General features: G+C 37.2%; 3 protein-coding genes across 3 annotated transcripts; 2 read left to right on the forward strand and 1 right to left on the reverse strand.

Moving 5' to 3' along the window:
• Positions 1–6,767: 6,767 nt before the first annotated feature.
• On the reverse strand, positions 6,768–10,172 carry LOC122665870 (zinc transporter 3-like). Its single transcript, XM_043862003.1, has 4 exons — positions 10,137–10,172; positions 7,679–8,278; positions 7,438–7,587; positions 6,768–7,073 (listed from the first exon to the last, which is right to left on the reverse strand). Exons 1-4 carry the CDS (start codon positions 10,170–10,172, stop codon positions 6,768–6,770), a joined length of 1,092 nt encoding a protein of 363 aa, XP_043717938.1.
• Positions 10,173–10,213: 41 nt separating this feature from the next.
• Positions 10,214–11,818, forward strand: LOC122665871 (zinc transporter 5-like). The gene is made up of 4 exons (XM_043862004.1): positions 10,214–10,232; positions 10,324–10,913; positions 11,005–11,154; positions 11,513–11,818. Exons 1-4 carry the CDS (start codon positions 10,214–10,216, stop codon positions 11,816–11,818), a joined length of 1,065 nt encoding a protein of 354 aa, XP_043717939.1.
• A 5,613-nt stretch (positions 11,819–17,431) lies between these two features.
• Positions 17,432–20,242, forward strand: LOC122665873 (two-component response regulator ARR10-like). Its single transcript, XM_043862005.1, has 3 exons — positions 17,432–17,618; positions 19,168–19,320; positions 19,709–20,242. The coding sequence occupies exons 1-3, from the start codon at positions 17,432–17,434 to the stop codon at positions 20,086–20,088; spliced, it is 720 nt and encodes a 239-aa protein (XP_043717940.1). The 3' UTR covers positions 20,089–20,242.
• The last annotated feature ends 3,837 nt before the right edge of the window (positions 20,243–24,079 follow it).

Consider the following 24,079-nt stretch of genomic DNA (forward strand, 5'->3'; position numbering starts at 1 on the left):
CTTTATTGAATGGAGAAAGTTTGCAAAATTAGGGGAAGAGGTGTACAAATGTACAATGGTGAGTGTTCTAATAAAGAGGTATTTCAATGGTATATATACATATATGAATACATATTGGAATGAATGACTTGTTGGGAAGAGCTAAATTCTATAGATATTGAACAAGTAAAACCTTGAAGCTAGCTTGGGTCTTGCAATCCCAATTACATTACATCATGGGAGAGCAATTTAGACACGAAACATAGGAGATCAGGTACTGCAGAAGAAAGAGAGGAAGAGATAGATGATCATCGCCAACCGAATTTGAATTTTCTCCTCCTCTATGAACCACGGTGGTTGCTGACGTTTTGGTTCTGTAATTCTAAGGGGGAGGGGGTATGATACCTACACATTTTGCATCCATAAATGACCCGCTAAGCATTTTAAATGGCGGCATGAATGAGTACTTTTTATGAAAACAAAAGGACACATGTTATCACAAAAACATACGCGTGAAGCATCTATATATGCATAGGTAGGTGATCCAAACTCTGCACAAATGGCCTCATTATCGTTGATTGACTATCACCATATATAGAGAAGCGATGTGAAATTACAAAAGGGTGTTTCCTTGTATTTGCATCTATGATATGTTTTTAAAAAATTCTTTTGATATATATATATATATTATTTTTTTTTTGTAGAATCTTTTGATATTGAAGTAATTAAATATTTTCCTTTGGGTACTCATTTGGGTTATGTCATTTCTCGATATTATATTCTTAAACTCCTTGATTATTAGGAAATATGGTCTTCCATATGAATAAAATACTAGGTAAATCAACTGGAAAGGGACTAATAACCATATAACATGAAATCATTGCATGAAAATCACCCCTATAATATTGTCATTAAATCTAATTTAAAGATGATTACTAAAAAAAAATCTAATTTAAAGAAACATTGTGTTACCAACACGCCGCAAGAGATGTTGACACCATGTTGTCATTAAAGCCGTTTAAAACAGGTATCTTCTTAGTTATATACTGACATGGGCATTGTTTGGCAATGTCAAACTACAAAAGTGTCGACATTTTATCTTTTTTCACGATAAAATTATTAATTAATGTTGTTCTCTAAATACAGCTTTTATATAAGGGAGTGTTTGAATGACACCTCCAAGGTAGGTGTATTTACAACTTGATACTTCTTTTAATTGTCCCTTATCTTAATTATTCTCAAAAAATCTTTAAGTTAGGGGTATAAAAAGATTTTCAAAAATAAATTGAAAGTAGCATATTGCTATTTCATTATCAAAAGGTGGCATTGCCATGCATATATTCAGAGGACACATGCATGTAAAATGGCAATATTTGCCCTTATCGGAAAAAAAAATTGTAACACTAAAAGGATAAAAAAGTAAAGTACAAATTATTTGACAGCTTAAGGGAGTGTCAATATAAAGTCCCTTTATATAAAATAGTCAAATCCATGGATCCCTGGTGTAGGCTATACTAAAACTAACACCAGTTTGAGTGTGACTAACTTCCAATGGACATCTTATAAATTCTCACGGTCGAATAGAAGAAGTGGGGCTAGTGGGGTTCAAAGTAAGCTTGATGAGGGGCTCTATCACCAACTCAAATTGATTAACCAGTTTCACCTTTTAAACAATTAATTTTGACTTGGCAAGGATTTCTAACCATTCTCTCCTGCTATAATCTTGCTTCCTCCATATCTTTCATTTGGTCCTAATCCTTTTTAAGTTCTTCGATATTCAAAATATGGTGAGGCTTGCTTGGAATAGGATTTCAAGGAACCATTTCTCATCTCCTATTGTGGTCTCTGTGCAAAGAATTGAAGTCAGTGAAAGTGGTGCTTAATGATTGGATCAAATCTTTCTTTAGGCTTCGTTTGTTTCAGCATAAAATTTTACCTTAAAAATTTCCCAATTTTACATGTTGGAAAATTTTTCAACATTTAAAATTTTTTTATGTGTGAAAAAATTTATGGGCAAACAAACGGAACCCTAGCAAAATTACACATTCTCATTAGTTGACTATCTACATATATAAAGAAGAGAAGTGAAATTACAAAAGGGTGATTCCTAGTATTTGCATCTACGATATGTCTAAATCGATAGACGTCATGAGTTCGACTCTCCATACCAACTTGGGGCCAACCTCACGGCTTTTGTGGTTCTCATTAGATACAGTGTTGACTTAGTACACGTGTGTAGGGGCATATGCGTGTATCCGAGGGATTAGTCAGGCCGAAGGTCTAGCGAAAAAAATAATAATAATAATAAGTGATTAAATATTTTCTTACTAATTTGGGCAGGTTATGTTATTTTTGGATGATATATTCTTAGGTTGTGTTTGGTATAAATGGTCGATTTCGCATACTTGGACGATAAAAACAACTATTTTTAGCATTCGAGAATGCAAAAAAATTAACCTAAAATGTATTCCAAAAATGTATGCCAAACAGAGCCTTAGTCTTCTTGCCTATTAGGAACTATGGTCTTCCATATGAATAAAACTCCTAGGTGAATCAACTGGAAAGGGACTATTAATAAAAATATAACATGAGACAATTGCATGAAAATCACCTCTATAATATTGTCATTAAATCTAATTTAAAGACACATTGTGTTACCAACAAGCCGCAAGGAATGTTGACACTATGTTGTTATTAAAGAAGTTTAAAACAGGTTTCTTCATAGTTATGAAGGACGTGGGCTTTGTTTGGCAAGGTCAAGCAACAAAAATGTCGACATTATGGGTTCTTTGACTATAAATTATTAATTAATACTATTCTTATAATAATAAAATGGTCAAATCCATGGATCCCTTGTACAGGCTACTTACCTGATATAATTACTACGTAAAAGAAATTTTAATCAATGATTATGGTTCCATTGTTCCAATGCTCATGAGCCTGCTCTTTGGGGAAAAAATTCTTTTGAATTCCCTAAAAGTGAAATGTAGTGTAGTTCAGGGCTTGAGGAGAAAGAAAAAAAAAACCTGGATCAATTGAGTTCGGACCGGTGGATATGTCGCCGGCCAGGTGTAGAGCTCTTAGCCCCGAACTGCACCGCACTACACCTTTAGGGAATTGGAGAGGATTTAAGTCCTCCCTTGCATGGGTTTGCATTAGGAATAAAACGCTAGTTTGTTTGTTGATTCAGGTTAACAATTGCATGCATCACACCAACATTAGAGCATAAATAAGACTGATAAAATTCAACGATAGACAACGAACCATCTAAGAGTAAAAAGATCCTCTCCAACTCCAACTCCTCTCCAACCATCCATCCAACAGCTGAGAGGACTTGAACACACATCCCAACACCTGGGGACTTCCATGCTGCCCATCTTCATTTATACTTCCATCAGCGTCTTTAAGCGGACCTCCATTCCTAATTTCAAATTAAAGATTTGGGGTCCTTAAAATATTTTTTTGGCATTTAAGTGGCTCAAGCCAAGTAGGGTTTCCATCTCTCTCAAAGAAACTCTGCTTTGGACATTATTAATGATATGGGTTTCCTTGGTAGTCACTATTGTACCTTTCTCATGGAAACTAATCTCAAATTTGCGTATGATGATGGTTCTCCCCTTTCCGATCTCATTCTCTACCACCGCTTAATAGGTCATCTTTTATATCTTACCATCATGTGGCCGGATATTGCCTATTCAATGAATGTTTTAAGCCAATTCATGAGTCTACCATGAGAACCACATTGGCAGGCCGCACTTCGTGTTGTTCACTATATCAAATCTTATCCCAGCTCCAACATTCTCTTATAATTTTCTAGTATGCTACTTTTATGTGCTTATTGTGACTCCGATTGGGGTACTTGTTCTACAACTAGGCATTCTATCACAGGGAGTCCAAGAAGCAACACACTAGCTCCCGGTCATCCGCTGAACCCAAATATCGTGTCATGGCCTCTACTTCTTGTGACATCACGTGGCTTCAGTCTTCGAGTGCCGACACACACTGTTACAGTCAATTAGACCATACTTCATATTGCTTCCAGTCTCGTGTTTCATAAGAGAATGAAGCACATCAAAATAGATTGTCATATCATCCAAGACACGATTCAATTAGGCAATATCAATACTAGTACTTACGTCCACTCCAAGCTTCAACTTACGGATGCCCTCACCAAGGCCTTGGACAAAACTGAATTTCACTCCATCATAATTGGCAAGTTATTTTGTGATCTCCACTCCCCAACTTGAGGGGGAGTATTAACCATATCTTTAACAACTATATATTCTTCGATCATCCTTATCCCTTCATGCATGTATGTACAACCTTGTCTCTAGTTGTTAATTGTCTGTAAATATGATTCCCTTAATCAGAGGATCCGGTTAGCTTAGATTAAGGAGAAATCTTCTCCCTCTCTTTGTACAAATATACACGTCGATAGTGAATTCAATATTGACTTTAATCACCAAAATTTCAAATCCCTAGATTATATGGAGTTTTTTTTTTTTTATTTTTTTTTATTTTTTTTTTTTTTTATATATATATATATATTTATGCAAGTGTAATCACATAAACCACATACCAATCCCAAAAGGTTAACCGACATTTAAGACCATGGAATGGTGGATATACACAAAACGCACTAGATTATATGGAGTTAGCGATCACATGCATTATGCCAAAATGAGAGCATTCGATGAATGTCGACATACAAGATTTAGATAAAATTCAACAATAGAGAGCTGTAGGCGTGATGCATGCAATCGCTAATTGAATCAACGAACGTCTGAGATGCTCTCAGGAATGCCTGGTACATACGATGCCTAACGTCCTTAGTACAAAAGCTCAACAGCAGGCTAAGCATTGGAACCATATTTGTTGAAAAATTCTTATACGTAGAAATATTAGTGTAGCTCAAGGTAGCTTGCACAAGGGATCCATGAAATAGACCATTTTATAGAAAGGATGAATTGAGATGAATAATATGAACTATTGGAAAAATCTTATTGTAACCTAAGTTGTGAATTAAAAAGTTGTAACTTTACTCTTTTTTTTTGGCGATTTTAAGATTACACGTTTTTTTCAATGAGAATAAATCCTGTCATTTCACATAAATATTGTATCAAATAATTTTTAACTTTTTAAAAACCTGTTTTTACTCGTACATTAAATACTTAATTCACCATTTTAGTGACAACAAGTTGCACCCTTAATTATTTAATTTTAAAGTGAAAGAACACATAATGTTGACACTTTTGTAGTTTGACCTTGCCAACAAAGGCCCCGTCCGGTACATACCTAAGAAAAACCTGTCTTAAACAGGTTTAGGATAAGATGGTGTTCAAAGATTTAATGATATTATAGGGGTGATTTTCATGCAATGGTTTGATGTTATAGTTTTATACATCTAGGATATGGAAGACCATGGGTCTTAATAAGGAAGAAGTCAAATGACCACACCGCCCCTCCCCCCATGCGTGGTGCTCCTCTCCAGCGACCCCATCACCCAGGGAGTGCTTAGTGAGCATCCAACAGCTGGGTTGACTGGACCCACACCGAGATGTGTTCCCCCCCCCCCCCCAACTCACCCTCCAAAAAAAACATGTCAGTAATCCAAATAGTAGCAGCACAACTTTTGTAATTTCACCTCTCTTCTTGTGTATATGTTAATAAGTCAACTAAATGAGAATGAGGCCATTTATGCAAATGTAAGTTTCCCACTGGAGCTGTTAGCAAGCCATGTCAGCCCATGTATTTTGATTCCCATCAATGACTGACCCGATAATTAATCAAGCCCACATATCGACATTGGAAAAATCTAACAAATGCCACTATTAGAAATCTCTTCTCCGCCGCCAATTCCTCCACCATGTCGAATCCCTCACTGCTTATCTCCAATCCAATCTCAATCTTCTCCAAGGGTGACACCACCTTCATCTTCACGCCCCAACCAATCTACGTCCCTATCCTCCATTTCTCTCTCCTCTTCCATCCAGTAAATTGGGGAGTGGTTTTCTTATATCTTGGTGCGATGTGTTCAGTTGGCATGCCAATGGAGGTAGCGAAAGGACATGCTTGAAAGTACATGTGGGAAGATGCATGACTTATCCTGACTACGTGTGATTTACCGCGAGTGGCCAAGTTTTAAATAAAGTGAGTCGAGTCAAAAAACCTAGTTTTCAAACTATGGATTATGTGCCCCATAATCGCTATTTTCTTTAACATTATAACTACATGTAAAATATTCGAAAAGACAGTTTCCCTTCACCCACAGTGAGAGAATTCCTTACCTGTATGAGTGTGGGTGTCTTGGTATGGGTATTGGGAACAGTTGGGAGAGCATTATCGACTTCGTACGGTATGACCAGACAAAATAATAATTACCCTTGATGGGTGTATTTTTCTTCATCCATGGTGAAGGAAAACTTTCTTCAATATTCAAATAAATTTATTCATAAAATAAATAAGACTCCTCTAAATAAATTTTTATTAATTATTTTATAAAAATATCAATTTTTAAATTAAAATTTTAAACAGAAAAATATATTAGCAACGATACCTGCCTTCCTATGATACCTCAAAGGGAAAAAGAAGACTTCCCTCTCACAGTTTCTCTTCTCTTTTTCTCCTTCTCAAGGTAATATAATTCATTAATTGTGAATTCTCCAAAGAAGAGTACATCTAGTTGAGTGATTATATGCTGGTGCTCAGCACAATCTAATTTGATGGTGTACAGGAATACAAAAGCTTGAAAGGGTATTTAGCCCATATAATAACAATGGATATATAGCTCAAGCCCATATTGCCAAAACAGACATACAACCAGCCCCAACAAGAAGTGAGATGCTTGCCCCTATCTGAAGCTTAACATTGCTTTGCAATTTGGTGCTCATGAAATCAGCTGCAAGTAGATCCACAAGGGACATGTAAATCAAGATACCAGCTGCTACAGAATCAAGAACCCCTTCAACTATGAGTGCAGTTGGACTACTTTCACTGTAAATATTCGCTATTCCTATACCGATTATGACCCCAATTGGAGTTGTAAGGGAGAAGAAGAGTCCCATTAATGCAATACTTCTGGTTTTCAATCTTGCCTGTTAACAATAAAGTAATTACACAAATTAGTTATGGAATGGTATGGTTAGATCGATTGCTAGAAACATTAGGGAAGTAGTTAGATGAATGAAAAATAAATTGAGTCTTAATTGAGAAGCCAAGCCAAGCCAAACCCAATAGATGGATAGTAATGGCCTGATTTTGTAATTGGGACCAATTTGGATCGGTTTGAATTAAAACCAGTTTAGCAGAACCAGGGAAAAATATGGACAGTTTAGTGATAATTAAACAAGATTGCCTTGACACGTTAAACATAGAGATACTTCTAAATGAAAATGAGAAGAGAAGAAAACAGAACAGAACAGAACAGAACAGGTGGTTAACATATATGTATATATATACCTGAGCGATGGCTCCACCCAGTCCTGTGCCCTCAAAGAACTGGTGGAAAGTCAGGGCTGCAAACAGAGGCTTTACTACACTTGGGCTTGAAGAAACCCCCACTGTAATCCCTATGATCACCGAGTGAACCAAAATCCCCAACTCTAGCACCTGATGATCCATGAAACATTATTGATTCAAGTTACTGAAATCAATCAATTTTGATTGTAAACTTGGCAGCTGCAATGTAATCTATAATTACCTGAGCTATGATGCGATGCCGGATAAGAGGTGAAGAACCCGAATCTTCAGAGACAAGGGCACCCAAGCCATGTGAATGACCAGCATGTGCTCCAGCTGCTCCAGTCTTCTCCTCATTTGAGTTCTCAGGTTTAGCTGCTTCCATGTTAGAGTGAACTTTGGTATAGTAACTAGTAGCAAAACTGTCCACCATTAAAGTTAGAATGGTGGCCACCATGGCAATGAAGCCTGTAAATGGAAAATTTCCCCAAGGGTTCTGATTAAGGCATGGAGATGTTAATTGATTGAATGCATCAGGTAATATATGTATGAACCCTGTTGCTAAGATCACTCCTGCTGCGAAGGCCTTGATTATGAAGAAAATGTTGTTTTCAGGTCGTAAAGCTGGATATTTCTTCCCCAAAGTTGGAAGACACACACCAATTGCGCCCCCGATAAGAATAGAAAAGATGGCAGCTATCTTGTAGTTCAATGCCACTGCTTTGTTGATTCCCGAATCGACTGGAGCAGTACAGGTACAATCAGCTGATACTAAGACAAGGAGGAGCAGAAGAAGAAGGGAGAATCTTGCTAACATCTTATTAGATGAATTAGGTTCTCCCTGAAAGACTTTAAAATTGTTTGAAATGTGTTTAGAAGACTTGTATTTATAAGGATTTTTATACTTGATTTACACGCACTTTAGATGAGAACGATCACAGGGGATAAGGATAATTAGTTACAACAAATAACATAACGGTTGAGAAGTTTTCTCTCTTGCGTTTCTCAGTGATAAGAGTCACAAGGAGTTACGTTTACACTCCCATCTTTATTGAAGCCTTGGACTTTCCCTGCGAGTGATCCTACTTTCAAAATTGTTATTGATGATTGCACCCTTTTAGAAAGGTAACAAATTGATATTGATGATTGCACCTTTTAGAGACTGTAACTTCAAAAACTTGAAATGGGGAGAATCATGAAACTTTCAAAGAAAGGGAATCCTGAGTAACTTGGATGTGGAGATCGTCTAATTACTGATTGCTTTGAATGCTCTAATGCACTTGGTTGCTTGGTTTGAGGTATCGATATTGTATCGGGCTATACGTATCGATTTTGCAAATGATCGATCTTGATATCGTGTCAATACCATATTGGTGATACGGTAAGACAAGGGGGAAAAATGGTCAAAAAAACACATTTTAAAGGAAAGTCAAAGGCATATTTATCCGATATGACCAATCCATACCGATACCGTATCGATTTCTGGGTTGATTGATACCCGTTCCAATACCATGCATTAAAACCATGCTTGGTTGCCTCTATTTGTTCTTAATCATCCAAGGTGCTTTTACTTATTCCTTCTTCCCTCCCAGTCGGTTATGTTTGGCCTCGTCTCTCTTGGTCATGAAAGATGATCATGGTTCGTAATCTTGGATCCGATCGATCAAAAGCAAAGTGTGATTCCATGATTCGTAATTTCAAATCCCAAATTTTGACCGTCTCGATACCGATCCAATGGTACGGGCAAAGGGTAAAAAGGTAATAAAAAGGAAATTCGATAATGTCTATCTAGCCGATCCCTCGCTAACTCGAGCGAGCATTCAAATATCTGTCCTACATTCATTCGTGAAGGGACTCTTTTGTTAAAAAAAAAAAAAAAAACAAGGATAAATCTGTTTGATCCGGACTGATTTTGACCAATCCAGATTGGTATTGGATCAGTTTCGGCCTTGATCGATCCCGGGATTAAGAACCATATCTGGATCGGATCGGTATTGGCTTGGACCAATCCCGAGTTATGACCGATCCTACCTAGTATAAGTGGATCGTTCCTCGGATCAGTCAACTCGGTTGGATCGCCTGAATCTTGGGATCGGATCGGTCAGTATCGATAATAATAATTCTAAAATGGTTCGTAATCTCGGGATTGGATCGATGGATGTGCCCCAGATTGGGTCGGATCGGTATCAACCATGATTTTTCAATCCCCACTCACACAGACACAAGGACTACCCTACTCGCACAAGGACTCTCTTACCCTACGTAACTACTCCAAGCCATGTGAAGCCACGCATAGGTGTACCTAACAAATACAAATAGATCAAGGCTAAAAAGCCCATACTATATGAAACAATGACTAAAGGCTAAAAAGCCCATACTATTTGCAACGCAAGGAGACGACAAACAAGGACCATGGTTCGTGACCTCGGTATCGGTTGGAAAGTCCAAGGCTTCAATAAAGATGGGAGTGTAAACGTAACTCCTTGCACGTCACACGATGAGTCACACAAGGACTCTATCACTGAGAAACGCAAGAACTCTTCCTCTAAGAAAACTTCTCAACCGTTATCTCATTTGTTGTAACTAACCTTGGTTATCCTTATCCCCTATGATCGTTCTCATTTAAAGTTGCGTGTAAATCAAGTGTAAAAATACTTATAAATACAAGCCTTCTAAACACCAAAACGGTGTAGAAGAACTTTGGTATAGTAACTAGTAGCAAAACTGTCCGCCATTAAAGTTAGAATGGTGGCTACCATGGCAATGAAGCCTGTAAATGGAAAATTCCCCCAAGGGTTCTGATTAAGACATGGAGATGTTAATTGATTGAATGCATCAGGCAATATATGTCTGAACCCTGTTGCTAAGATCACTCCTGTTGCGAAGGCCTTGATTATGAAGAAAATGTTGCAAGATTCTCCCTTATTCTGCTCCTCCCTGTCTTAGTATCAGCTGATTGTACCTGTACTGCTCGAGTCGATTCGGGAATCAACAAAGCAGTGGCATTGAACTACAAGATAACTGCCATCTTTTCTATTCTTATCGGGGGCACAATTGGTGTGTGTCTTCCAACTTTGGGAAAAAAATATCCGGCTTTACGACCTGAAAACAACATTTTCTTCATAATCAAGGCCTTCGCAGCAGGGGTGATCTTAGCAACAGGGTTCATACATATATTACCTGATGCATTCAATCAATTAACATCTCCATGTCTTAATCAGAACCCTTGGGGAAATTTTCCATTTACAGGCTTCATTGCCATGGTGGCCACCATTCTAACTTTAATGGTGGACAGTTTTGCTACTAGTTACTATACCAAAGTTCACTCTAACATGGAAGCAGCTAAACCCGAGAACTCAGATGAGGAGAAGACTGGAGCAGCTGGAGCACATGCTGGTCATTCACATGGCTTGGGTGCCCTTGTCTCTGAAGATTCGGGTTCTTCACCTCTTATCCGGCATCGCATCATAGCTCAGGTAATTATAGATTACATTGCAGCCGCCAAGTTTACAATCAAAATTAATTGATTTCAGTAACTTGAATCAATAATGTTTCATGGATCATCAGGTGCTGGAGTTGGGGATTTTGGTTCACTCGGTGATCATAGGGATTACAGTGGGGGTTTCTTCAAGCCCAAGTGTAGTAAAGCCTCTGTTTGCAGCCCTGACTTTCCACCAGTTCTTTGAGGGCACAGGACTGGGTGGAGCCATCGCTCAGGTATATATATACATATATGTTAACCACCTGTTCTGTTCTGTTCTGTTTTCTTCTCGTCTCTTTTCATTTAGAAGTATCTCTATGTTTAACATGTCAAGGCAATCTTGTTTAATTATCACTAAACTGTCCATATTTTTCCCTGGTTCTGCCAAACTGGTTTTAATTCAAACCGATCCAAATTGGTCCCAATTACAAAATCAGGCCATTACTATCCATCTATTGGGTTTGGCTTGGCTTGGCTTCTCAATTAAGACTCAATTTATGTTTCATTCATCTAACTTCTTCCCTAATGTTTCTAGCAATCGATCTAATCATACCATTCCATGACTGATTTGTGTAATTAATTTATTGTTAACAGGCAAGATTGAAAACCAGAAGTATTGCATTAATGGGACTCTTCTTCTCTCTTACAACTCCAATTGGGATCATTATCGGTATAGGAATAGCGAATATTTACAATGAAAGTAGCCCAACTGCACTCATAGTTGAAGGGATTCTTGATTCTGCAGCAGCTGGTATCTTGATTTACATGTCCCTTGTCGATCTACTTGCAGTTGATTTCATGAACACCAAAATGCTAACCAATGTTAAGCTTCAGATAGGGGCAAGCATTTCGCTTCTTGTCGGGGCTGGTTGTATGTCTGTTTTGGCAATTTGGGCTTGAACTTCGCAGCTGTATAATTTCTTGGAGCCACCCGTCTAAGGCTCACTAGGGCCGAGAAGCTCCCGATTCGTGCGTGACATGGGGGTCATGTATGGTGGGAATTTAGTCTGCCTAAAATTGGATACCCCCTATCTCCAAAAAAAATAGGGGCTTGAACTATCTATTGTTAATATATGGGCTAAATACCTTATTAAGGTTTTGTATTCCTATACAGTGTTTCTACCAAAAAAAGAATTCCTATACAGTGTACACAGTTGTGATTTATGTTTACCAAAAAATAAATAAATAAAGTTGTGTTTTATGGAATAATTCTTGAATTTGAAGTAGGAAGCACACTCCCCACTTATATTGGCATCTTACGCATCAAGGCAATAAGAAACAAAACAGTATATTTTCCTTTTTAAGTATTTCATAGGAAGGCAGACATCTTTGCTAATTTATTTTTCTGTTTAATTTTTTTTTAATTTAAAATTTTGATATTAATATAAAATAATTAATAAAAATTTGATTTACAAAATTCTTATTTATTTTAGGAATAAAGTTATTTGAATATTGGAGAGAGTTTTCCTCCACCGTGGGTAAAGGAAAAGTACACCGATCTTGCTAGGTTCATTATTATTCTACCCCTACAGTACCAAGTCGATAATATATACCCTACCCACTATTCCCAATATCTATCCCAAAACACTCAAACCCATATTGGCAAGGAACACTTCCTTCACCAAGGGTGAAGGGATATGTCTCCTTGAATATTTTACTTGTATTTATAATGTTAGACGAAATAGTGATTATACGACACTTATCCATAGTTGAAAAATCAGATTGTTTGACTCGCCTGGCTTTCCTTAAAACCTAGTGACTCGAGGGTGAGTCATGAATCCTCTCCCATGTGCTTTCAAGAATGTCACGTTTTACTTCGACTTTGCGAACCCCATTGCCCTGCTAGGCTGGTAGCTGAACTCATCACACTGATATATCAAAAACCAATAACCCAATTTACTGTGAGGAAGTGGAGAGAGAGAGAGTATAGGGACGTAGATCAATTAGGACATGAAGATGAAGGTGATGTCGCCCTTGGAAAGGCTGAGATTGGATTAGAGACAGACAACAATGGATTCAACATGGTGGAGGAATTGGACGGCGGAGATTTCTAGTGGTGGCGTTGATGGGGGAGTGTTTTTGCCATCAGAGGAGGGGGAAGGGTCTCCGATGAGAGTGGAATTGTCGGTGGAGGCTATGTGTTAGGTATTTGATTGATACGCCAAAAGCTCCAAAGCTGATGGAGCGTGTTAAATCTAACCCTTTAACCTAGGTGGTCCTTTCCAAACGGTTCCACTTTGCTATAGGAGTTTTGTTTGGTGGCAGATAGCTCTTTCTTGACGGTTTTCACTCAACTTTAGGTAACCCTTCTCCTAGATAGCCTTTTCCGTGACTTGAACCCGTTACGTGATGACTGACTTTGACACCAAATGTTGGGTACTTGACCGATACGCCAAAAGCTTCAGAGTTAATGGAACGTATTAAATCAAGCATTTTTAACCTATCTCATACTAAATTGCCCCAATCTAGCACCCATATACTAAAGTAGACCCCATTAGATACATAATAGTATGGTTTTTTCGCATTAAACCTAACAAAACTCCCAGTAGTTTTTGTAATTTTGAATTCTGTTTATTGGGGTTTCACACACCTTCTTTTTTTTTTTTTCATTTCAGGGAATCCGTAGTAGCAGAAATAAAAACATTCAGACTCTCTAGCTCCCCTACCATGCCTTTTCCTTTGTAGACTCCTAAGTGACTCTGTAACCTTAGCTTTTTCCCTTTTTAGAATACCCTTTAGTTAAACTCTTTCACTTATGATCGAGCTCATTAATTTGGTCTCCAAATTCCAATATGATGATCCCATTTTCAAAATCAAGAGCTTGTTGCAAGAGCAGTAGATGGGACCTGATTGAAGTACCCTATGTAAATTGGAGAGAGATAGACACAGGGAGGTGCTATCGTATGTTATACAATCTACAGTGTTCTTTCTCCCCAAAATAAAATGTAAGAAACAAAAAATACTGTATGGGTTTTGTTGATAGCTGACCCTACTCTATTGCTATCAACCCTAATCATAAAAGTTAGGAGAACTTGTACTCCAGTTTTCTTCCTCATTTGAAGTATGGGAGTTTAATACAAATACAAAGAAACCAGGGTGGGACTAAAACCTTCTGCGAGCATTATTATTTTGTATGAATTTAAAATTTTTAAAAGGTAATAGTAAAATATTAAAAAAAAAGCTTACCAAAATGGATTTTGAAATTGGAATGCAGTGAAACAAGGTAAGGGTGTCAATCGGTCTGGTTTTAATTCGGTTTACATTAGACAAGATACAAATCAAAACCAAACCGGATACGAATCAACCAAAATAAGAATTGTTTTATAACCTATAAAGTTTTACAGGTTTCTATTTTGTTTTCCTTATTCGATTCACATGTGGGTTGTAGTGCCGGTTTTGGAATAGGGTTTATAATTTCGATTTGTAATGTGTTTAATTCTAGTTTACATGCGGTTTGTAGTGTTGGTTCACATTCGATTTCACCTTTGTATGTTTTAATTTGATTCCTTTTACATTTAATTTGAGAGCATTAACAGATAAGTTTAGAATAACTAAAGCTTACCATCTCAATATATATTGCAGATCCTTTTCTGTACATTCTAATATCATAAAAAAACCACTTTAAAAATACAATCCCTTAGAATCACAAAACTAGTTTTTGCTTGAATATAAAGTTGTATAGAACGAGTTTATTGGATTCGGTTTTATTGGTTTCTATTCAATCCAGTTTTATTGGTTCTTATTCAATTTAGAACCGTCGATTTTCCGATGCAAATCAAAACCGAACCTAAATCAAATCATAACCGAATCACTTCTTTACGGTCCAGTTCGACTCGATTGTTCGTTCCTTTCGAATTTTCGGTTTTGATTCCATTTTGACACCCCTAAACAAGATCCCTTAACTGATGAGTCACTCTGATTCGTCAATGGTATCACCACTGTCCTTGGTGTTGGATAAAGCAATGTGAACGGTCGAGTTTGGAACCACCGTGAAATCTTGTAGAGTATAAGAACTCTGTCACCGTTGTCCAATTAATTGAAGATTGTCGGTGGATCTATCATCTACCAGAGAGAGAGAGAGAGAGAGAGAGAAAGGCTACCACCCTAATACAATCTCTGCTTAAGAGAGAGAATTTTTATCCTATGCTGTAACTGCATGGTGTTGTACTGCATCGTCCGGCGGCTGCAGAGGCCATGTGCACCATGTGGGACCCGCTGTGCCACATAGCCGGCCCCACATGATGCACATGGCCTCTGCAGCGCCGCACTATGCAGTACAGCACTGTGCTGTAACAAGAGAGGATAACGATTCAAGAGAGAGATAAGGGTGGACCAGGCTCCTGTCCAGCCATAACGTGAGCTGGATGGTCCACATGTGAAATGACCATCCCACCCTTGTTTTTACTATAGTTTAAAAGCAGGGCTGGACGCTCTAGCTCCCGCCACGGCTGGACAGAATCCTTTTCCATAGGTGTTAGTTTGATCGTGTGGGACCCACCTCAATAGGGAAGAGAGAGTGAAAACCATGCACAATTCGTGAATGAAGACCCGAATGAAATGTCATTAATGGGTATAGGCTATCAGCATGGTTTTAGGTTTCAGTATTGGTTTGGTATCGTTCTGTGTGGGTATTGGAATTGGAATTAATACTGTCTGATACATGGTTTTCGTGCATTGTATCGGAACGGGTATCGGTCAATTCGGAAATTGATACGGTATCAAATCTGTATTGGCAAGGATTGGCTGTATCGGACAAATTTGCACCTGATACTCTTTCAAAAATAGGTTTTTTAACCGATTAACCCCTTCTCTGTACCATGTTACCAAAACAGTATCAGGATCGACAAGGTGCAAAACCAGTATGGATCGCCCGTATCGGGTGATTCGATATCGATACTTAGAACCATGGTCTGATATGGACAGTTTTTGAAATAGTCCCACATCGGTCCCATAAGGGATTGGATGTGGGCATATATAATATTGGGTTCCCTCCCCTTGTTTATGAGGGTGAGTTCTTCCAATCGTAACATTGGTGCTTTCATTGACCCGTCCTTTGCGGTTGGCTACTTGGGAGGGGCGACCTGGTGCCAGAGTGCGAGCCGCTAGGAAAGGGCTACCTGCCGCCAGGAAAGAGTCCTAGAGCAGAGTGGAGCCGCCTAGAAAGGGCTACCTAATCCAGAGTGGGCCGACGAGGACGTCGGTTGTTAAAGGGTGGGGTAATGTTATGTGCAATAGTCCCACATCGGTCTCATAAGGGATTGGATGTGGGCAGAAATGATATTGGGTTCCCTCCCCTTGTAGACCGGTTTATGAGGGTGATCGAGTTCTTCCAATCGTAACATTGGTGCTTTCATTGACCCGTCCTTTGCGGTTGGCTACTTGGGAGGGGCGACCTAGTGCCAGAGTGCGAGCCGCTAGGAAAGGGTTACCTGCCTCCACGAAAGGGTCCTGGAGCAGAGTGGAGCCGCCTAAAAAGGGCTACCTAATCCGGAGTGGGCCGATGAGGACGTAGGCCATTAAAGGGTGGGGTAATGTTATGTGCAATAGTCCCACATCGGTCCCATAAAGGATTGGATGTGAGCATATATAATATTGGGTTCTCTCCCCTTGTAAACCGGTTTATGAGGTGAGTTCTTCCAATCGTAACAGTTTTGCCCTAAAAAATATTGATACCAGACCCTTTTTTTCACAATTTTTACCCTCATCCATATCGTTTCTGGGAAGGGTATCGGATCGATATCAATGTTTGTTGATACAAATACGGGTCAACCAATACGGCCATGGTTTGACATATTAATATCATACGGGCAATCTGTAGCGATATTGTTACCCACAGATCCTGATACCTGGCCGATCCCATATTGGGGGAACCGTACAGTCCAAGGATAATAATGTCAAAAAACACCTGATTATTTACGAAAACCAGAGGTAAAAAAAAAAAAAAAAAAAAAAAAAGTCCGATTTAGTCCAATCCGTGCTAATCCATATTGGTATCGTATCGGTTTCCAAGATAGCCGATACCCAAGAAAACCATGGTGTTAACTGTTAACTGCTAAGTGACAACCAGTTTTCCTTCTTTTAAAAGGCAGAAATTAGGAATTAAGAGATACGGGAAGATTTACTTCCTAAATATTTTCTTTGAAGATTTTCTTTGATTATGTAAATTAATTGGATTTTTTTTTTTCTTCTTTTCTCTTAAGACACTGAAGATTTTACTTTATATTCTTTTTCAGAAGTAGAAGCTTTACTGTATTCATCGTAACTAATTAATTACAATGCTTTGATACAGCAAGGATCGTAGTAAGAAGATATCTTACTATTTATTTTGTATTTTTTATTTTTTTATCTTCCTGAGAAGATGAAGATTTGTTCTGAAATCTTTATACCTCTCTAGTTAGATGAAAATTTTCTGGAGGAAGACTCGCAACTGTGATATTTAGAGATTCTAAAAGAGATTTTATTTGAGTTTTGAGATTGTTTTGTTTATCTTTTATACTTTGTGGTTGGGGAGGAATGGATCATCAGACAGAGAAGCAGGTTAAAGATGAGGAGGAGGAGGAGGAGTCTCAGGTGGTGGAACCAGAAAGCAAAGATGATGATGAAGAGGTTTTTCCTGATGGTATGAAGGTTTTGGCTGTTGATGACAATATTGTTTGTCTCACAATGCTTCAGGCTATTCTGCACCGTTGCCGTTATAAAGGTTTCTTCTTCTTCTTCTTCCTGTGTTTGGTAAGCATTCTAGGTTGATTTGGCATTCTCGGACGCGTTCAAGAATGTGAAATCGACTTAGAATGCATACCAAACACTGTCTTAATTTTTATTAAATCGATATTGCATGTAGAGTGATTGCTTCTTTTTTTTTTTAAACTCGAATATTATCTGGGATCCGGGGAGCATTTGAAGTACTGATTTAGTTTGATTAATTAGGTTTTCTGTATAGCTAGGTTGGATGTACACTTGTTTGTTGTTACCTTGCATGTACTTACTTTGCTTAGTATTTTGGATTGTTGGCCATCAAGGCCTCGTACACCACATATACTAAGGCTACTTTACTGTTGTAGATAGAGAGCAAAATCATAAACTTTTTTCTTCTCCAATTTAGGGTTTCATGCTAATTTGTCAGTTTCAAACAATATTGGCTATATTTTCCTTCGCTATATTTTCCTTCGCTTTGTACCTTTATTTTAATTCATCTCTCTATCTCCACCTTGTTATGGCTTTCCTTCGTGTATCTAATTCCTCTATTTCTGTCTGCCCGGTACTGCCGTGCACCCCCACACACAAGCACGGCGAAAGTATCACCTTACCCCCGCTCAGGTAAGGCGCTTGGGCAGGGGTAAGGCGGTACATTCTGCCTTGCTTGTGTATGCGGCACACACGGCAATAGGGGCAGGCGAAAGTAGAGGAGTCGAATTGTTCCTTCGCTTTGTACCTTTATTTCAATTCATCTCTCTATCTCTGGCCACCATGTTATGGCTCCTATTTCCTCTCTCTCTCTCTCTCTCTCTCTCTTTCTCTAAATATCAGTTTCGGTATGATATTGGTATTGCGATCGGTCATACAGGATTGTATGGACAGTTTTACCCCCATTTTCATAAAATAAAAAAAATTAGATTTTTAGACACGTTTATCCATGGTTTGAGGTATCGATATTGGATTGGCTATATTAGGCAATCCGTATTGGTATCGGCACAGACTGATCCCCTATCCGTGGAATGATACAGACCAAGGGTAAAATTGTAAAAAAATCCATAATTTTAAGAAAACCAGGGGCAAAACTCCTTGATATAGGCTGATCCTTGTCAATATATATATATATATATATATATATATATATATATATATATATATATATATCAGTATCGTATCAGATCTGATATCTTGCACTAAATTCATGCATTTACCCTTACCGCGAACCATTACATCATTTAATATCATTTTCTTTCTTATTTATTTAATGGATTTGGATAGTTTCAAGAGTCTGATTTTTTTACCTTGAATTCGTCTATTTGGATACTAATTTTTGACTATCCATTTACATCCCTAGAGTTATCGTCAATTTTCCTCTTCTATTTCATCACATGACATACATTTTCTTTCCATATGTTAACTCTATCTTATGAAAGGAGTTTCAATTTAATGTTATCAAATAAATAATATTTTATAGATTTGGATAACCATTATGCATTCAGTTTTATTGGCTATGTTTTTTATTACAATTTTTTTTTTTTTTTTTTAATTCTTTGCAGTTAAGGTTGCCTCGGATGGAGCCAAAGCACTTAAACTACTACGGGAGGAAAAAAACAATTTTGATATCGTGATTACTGATGTTCACATGCCTGACATGGATGGTTTTAGGCTATTGGAGATTGTTAGTCTAGAAATGGACATACCTGTAATTAGTGAGTAAAAAAATTTCTTATTTCACACTTTGCATTTTGAGAAAATTTAAGGCTCTGTTATTTATAAGTAAAATTCATGAAGAAGAACAATTTTCAAGTAAAATCTTATTTTGATTTTTTTTTAATTTTTATGAATGCAAGTGGATGCATGTGATAGAAGACCCTATAAATCTCATTGATCAAGTTTTCTTGCTTCGAGATGAAACTTGATCTAGGAGATTTGGTGCATGGTCTTCTATCACATGAACTGACTTGCTTCCATCGAAATTTTCCGTGTCAAGAAATTATGGATGGCAAATGTAATTGTTACCCTTATTTTTTCCCATTAACTTTGATTATTTGTTCATTTGTTGGACTCAGTAAATTTTAATGCAAAATTAAATTACAGTGATGTCTGTAAATGATGACAAGAACATGGTGATGAAAGGTATAAAGCATGGGGCTCGGGACTACCTGATAAAACCTATTCGAAAGGAAGAGATCCAGAATATATGGCAACATGTGATTAGAAAAAATTTATTTCAACCCAATGAATCATTTTTCAAAAAGGAAATTGCAGATCAAAATTCAAAGTCTACTAAAAGGCAAAGAGCAGAAAGCAAGGAGAAAGAAAACATCCTAAACAATGACTCTGGTGAAGACAGTTCAACAAATAAAAAGCAAAGGGTTGTTTGGACTCCTAAACTACACAAAAAGTTCATTGATGCAGTTCAAGAAATAGGAGTAGATAGTAAGTATTGTTTGTCTAAACATCATGTATTTATATAATCATTTGATTCATGCTACAATTTAGCGAAATATTTTTTATCCACAGAAGCTGTTCCTAAGAGGATACTTGAACAGATGAATGAATCAGAGCTTTCTCGAGAAAATATTGCAAGCCATCTTCAGGTGAGTTCAGTCTTGCAATGTCTCTTGTATTCTATTTCAATGGTTACTGAGGCCTATATACCAAGGATTTAGGATAAAAAAATGACTATATAGAGTGGAGAATATCCAAAACAATATAGATAAAATTTAAGATGCATTGAAGAACTTCAAAGCTGCAGAGATGGACTATCAACAATGGCAAATGGTTTTAGAAGAAAAAGTCAGGGAGCATATCTTATGTGGTTGAATGAGATTGAGATTGGTATTATTTTAGCTCATCAAAATTCATTATGCAATGAAAATGCCCTACATGGTATCCTCTCTTTTCTCACTTTCACCTTTTTACTGCATGCTCATGGTAGAAATTCAGAAATGCTATGAAGAAGAACATGACTGGTAGTACAAGCCAACAGAGCAGTAATAATGTTGATTCAAATGGAGTCAGTGGGCATCTATCAAGTACAACAACAATTACATCTCTTAATGACCAAGATGTTAAGCTCAAAATCACTAATCACCCTGATAGCTTTCTTCATGAAGTCAGTGGTTATAGTAAAAATCTGGGGCTTCATGGATATGGTCAAAGCTGCATTCAGAATTCTTGCTTTTCTGGCATTTCTACATCAAATCCGAAGAAATCTTTCTCGATCCCGCCAGTTTTAAACCAGCAAGGTGTCTTACTTCAAAATTATCCACTACAAGTTCCTGAAACTGTGGATCAATTGCTGTGGGAAAGAAAACATATTTCTAGACTTGCTGGAGATTTCTCATCAAATAATAATCCATTAAGGATGGTGGATACTTTACATCACAATAATGCAGATTTCAATTGGCGGCTAAATAAACAGTATCAGAGCTTTCATCCAGCAAGATCATCCACATTGCTCAGTGGTTACATGGAAATTAGTTCGCATATTCCTTCCGTTAATAATGCAGCTGCTAGTAGCGGACTTGGTACTTCAGGCAATTTTGGTTTAGATTATAAATCTGCATCTACTTCATATCCTAACATATGCAGCTTTGGTGGGGGTTCTAGTACTGCATCATGTACCATGCCAACAGATGCTTCAACTGATCAGCTAAGCACAATTGCTCAACATGATTCAATAAGTGATCAACCAGTTCAAAACTTTCTTTCATCAGGTACTTAATTTATAAACAATGAAGAAATATTCTACTTAAGAACTTTATAGTTAAGGAATAGTTATGTTAAAATTGATAAATAAAAAGAAGCCAATCTTACCTTGACCCTGCTGAACTTATACCACACTTGCAGCAGCAGGGTAGGGTCATGGAATCTACCATCTTATAAATCTAGTCAGTAGATATATATTTCCAACACCACCAAACAAGATATTTCTTGTTCCTGAACTATTTTAATTAATCAAAATTATATCATGGATACAATGATATTGACCATTCAAGTACGTAATTTGATGGATGATGCTCTAAAAGATCTTCTCTGTCAACTTGAGTAGTTGGTTCACATGTTTGAACACAAATGAAGGTAGCAATCAGATTACAAATGGTTAGATTTTCATTTATGGTTAGAACTTAGAAGCATACAAATTGATGAAGACCTTCAATATGTTGGGTTAACAATTTCATGTTCTTCAGTTCTCCTTTGGTATCACTACCTGTATGTATATAGGACAATATGAGGGTATGTATATATTTTGTCATTTCTAATTATAGAAATGATTTGGATTTTACAGGTCAGACAGTAGGTGTTTCACCAGATACCCAGAGTAGTTCTGGGATCGAACATGTTATGGAAGACCTTCTGAAGTCTATAAATCACCATTCGGACCTGGAAACAGAATGTTCTATGGATGAGGACCTTCATGCAGCAATCAGACAGGTAAGATAGATATTCCTTAGCTTTCTTCATGTTCTCTTTTATTCTGTGACGTCATGTCATTTTGAACTAGATCTCTTGTACTAGTTAAATTTTTGGCTTAGTTGTAAATTTTGTTTCAGTGATCGTTTCAAGTTGGTTCTAAAATGAAATTTACCTTAACTGTGGTAGTTTATGTACTAATAAATTAAATAAATTATTATTAATTGATCAACAAGTGTATTGAAATTGGGGCTACAAATTTGGTATTTGATGTTTATGATAGGTTTTCATTTTCAGTATGGCGTAAAACCAACAGATTTAACTCAATACAAAAAGATTCCAAATCCATGTTTGTCATTTATTTTGGTTGAAATTAATAGCTGAGACAAACTGAAATGATTAAAATGGCCTATTAAAATTAAATGTTTTACTGAACCAGGCGTTTCGTTTTGGCCACCAAAATGGAATATTTGAATTTTTCGACTGAAACAAAACAAAATTTACAGTTATGTTTGGTATTTATACATGGTCTGATGGCCATGGCAAAGTAATTTCGATTTGATTTTTAAAGCATTTTTTTCTTGAATGAAAACCATGTTACTGAAGTGAGGAAAATTAAAGGGTGAGTGATCCTTAAACAAGTATTAGTTAATTGCTATTTTTTATTTTTATTAAATTATGTATCCTTTGATTGCATCTAGACTCCAACAAGTACTGCTTTTGAATTAATGGAATCAATTGTTGCAGTTCCAGCAATAGTGATTTTTGGCAAGCTGATTGAGAATGAAAGAAATACACATGAGTTGACCTTCCAAGTTTGGAGCTTGCAAAACCTAAAGGCAGAAGACGTCGATTCATCAGAACCTGTTTCTATTTGAAAAATGAACCAGTCATTCTGTTACATCACTTAAAAAAGTGGATTCAATGTTAATAAGGGTAATGTGTTCCTTTTGGTTTGGTAGAAACTTGCTTTAAAGGGAAAACCCAAATTAAGTTCCAAAGATCAACTGTCCACTTTTATTTTGAGGACATCTATCATGTACTGTTGTAGTAAATTCATTGTTTCAGCAGCTTATTCCAACTGGACTGAAGAAGTTGGAAGTCTTATTGTGGATATTGAACCTTGCATGTCTAAGGTTCCAAATGTAACTTGATTAGATTATATAGAACTCTCTTTATGTATGATTCTTTTAGTCTAAATTAGAAGATCACAAACTGTGGATAATTGCTATGGACTCTGCTTTGTGTTGCTTCAAGTGCTAATTGCAACATATATGGGAAGATCTGTACGTAGCTTATGTGATCATTGATCAATAGACTTCAAGGATACTTTGGATCTGTTCCATTGTCATATCCACAATTGATTCAGCAGAACTGGATTCATTTACATTCTAATTCCTAATTGAAAAGGGCATTGGAAAAAAAAAAAATTGGAAATAGAAAGAAATTTTATCAGCCATGCTGCTATAAGATTCAGCGTAGGAAATAAAGTAGCTAAAATAGCCGTAAGAGGTTGAGGACACTGGAACTGAGACTACAACACTTGAGAAGGCTGGACTAGCAGATAGACTACAGAGTACAGATTCTATCTACATGAAGCGTAGGATGTTCTACTGTTGTAATTGTTTCCTCGATTTGATCAGAAGAATAGGAACCCATTTCTGTTTGGCTCAAGGTCTAATTTGTTGATTGATCTGAGGAGAGCTGCATTCACCGGATACATGACCAAATATTTCACATTCATTGCAAGACTGAGGAATCCACTCATACTCTACCAATTGAATTCTTGAAAAAACATTTCTATCCCTAATCTCAATGGCATCATGAAGATCAGTATCATCTGAAATTTCAACACAGATTCTTGCAATAGCTTACCTTGACCTGTTACCAGTATTCCTATCAGTGAAAGGGTGAATTGGGATAAAGCTGCCGATAAGACTCAAAGCCTCCTCGTTCCAATAATGAAATGGGAGGTTTGGTAACGATATCCAGACTGGAATGGATTTGAGATCAATTTTTGATAGTTGCATAGCCGGAATCCATTGCCTC

This window comes from Telopea speciosissima, chromosome 6 (assembly GCF_018873765.1).
Source record: "Telopea speciosissima isolate NSW1024214 ecotype Mountain lineage chromosome 6, Tspe_v1, whole genome shotgun sequence".
Taxonomy (NCBI): domain Eukaryota; kingdom Viridiplantae; phylum Streptophyta; class Magnoliopsida; order Proteales; family Proteaceae; genus Telopea; species Telopea speciosissima.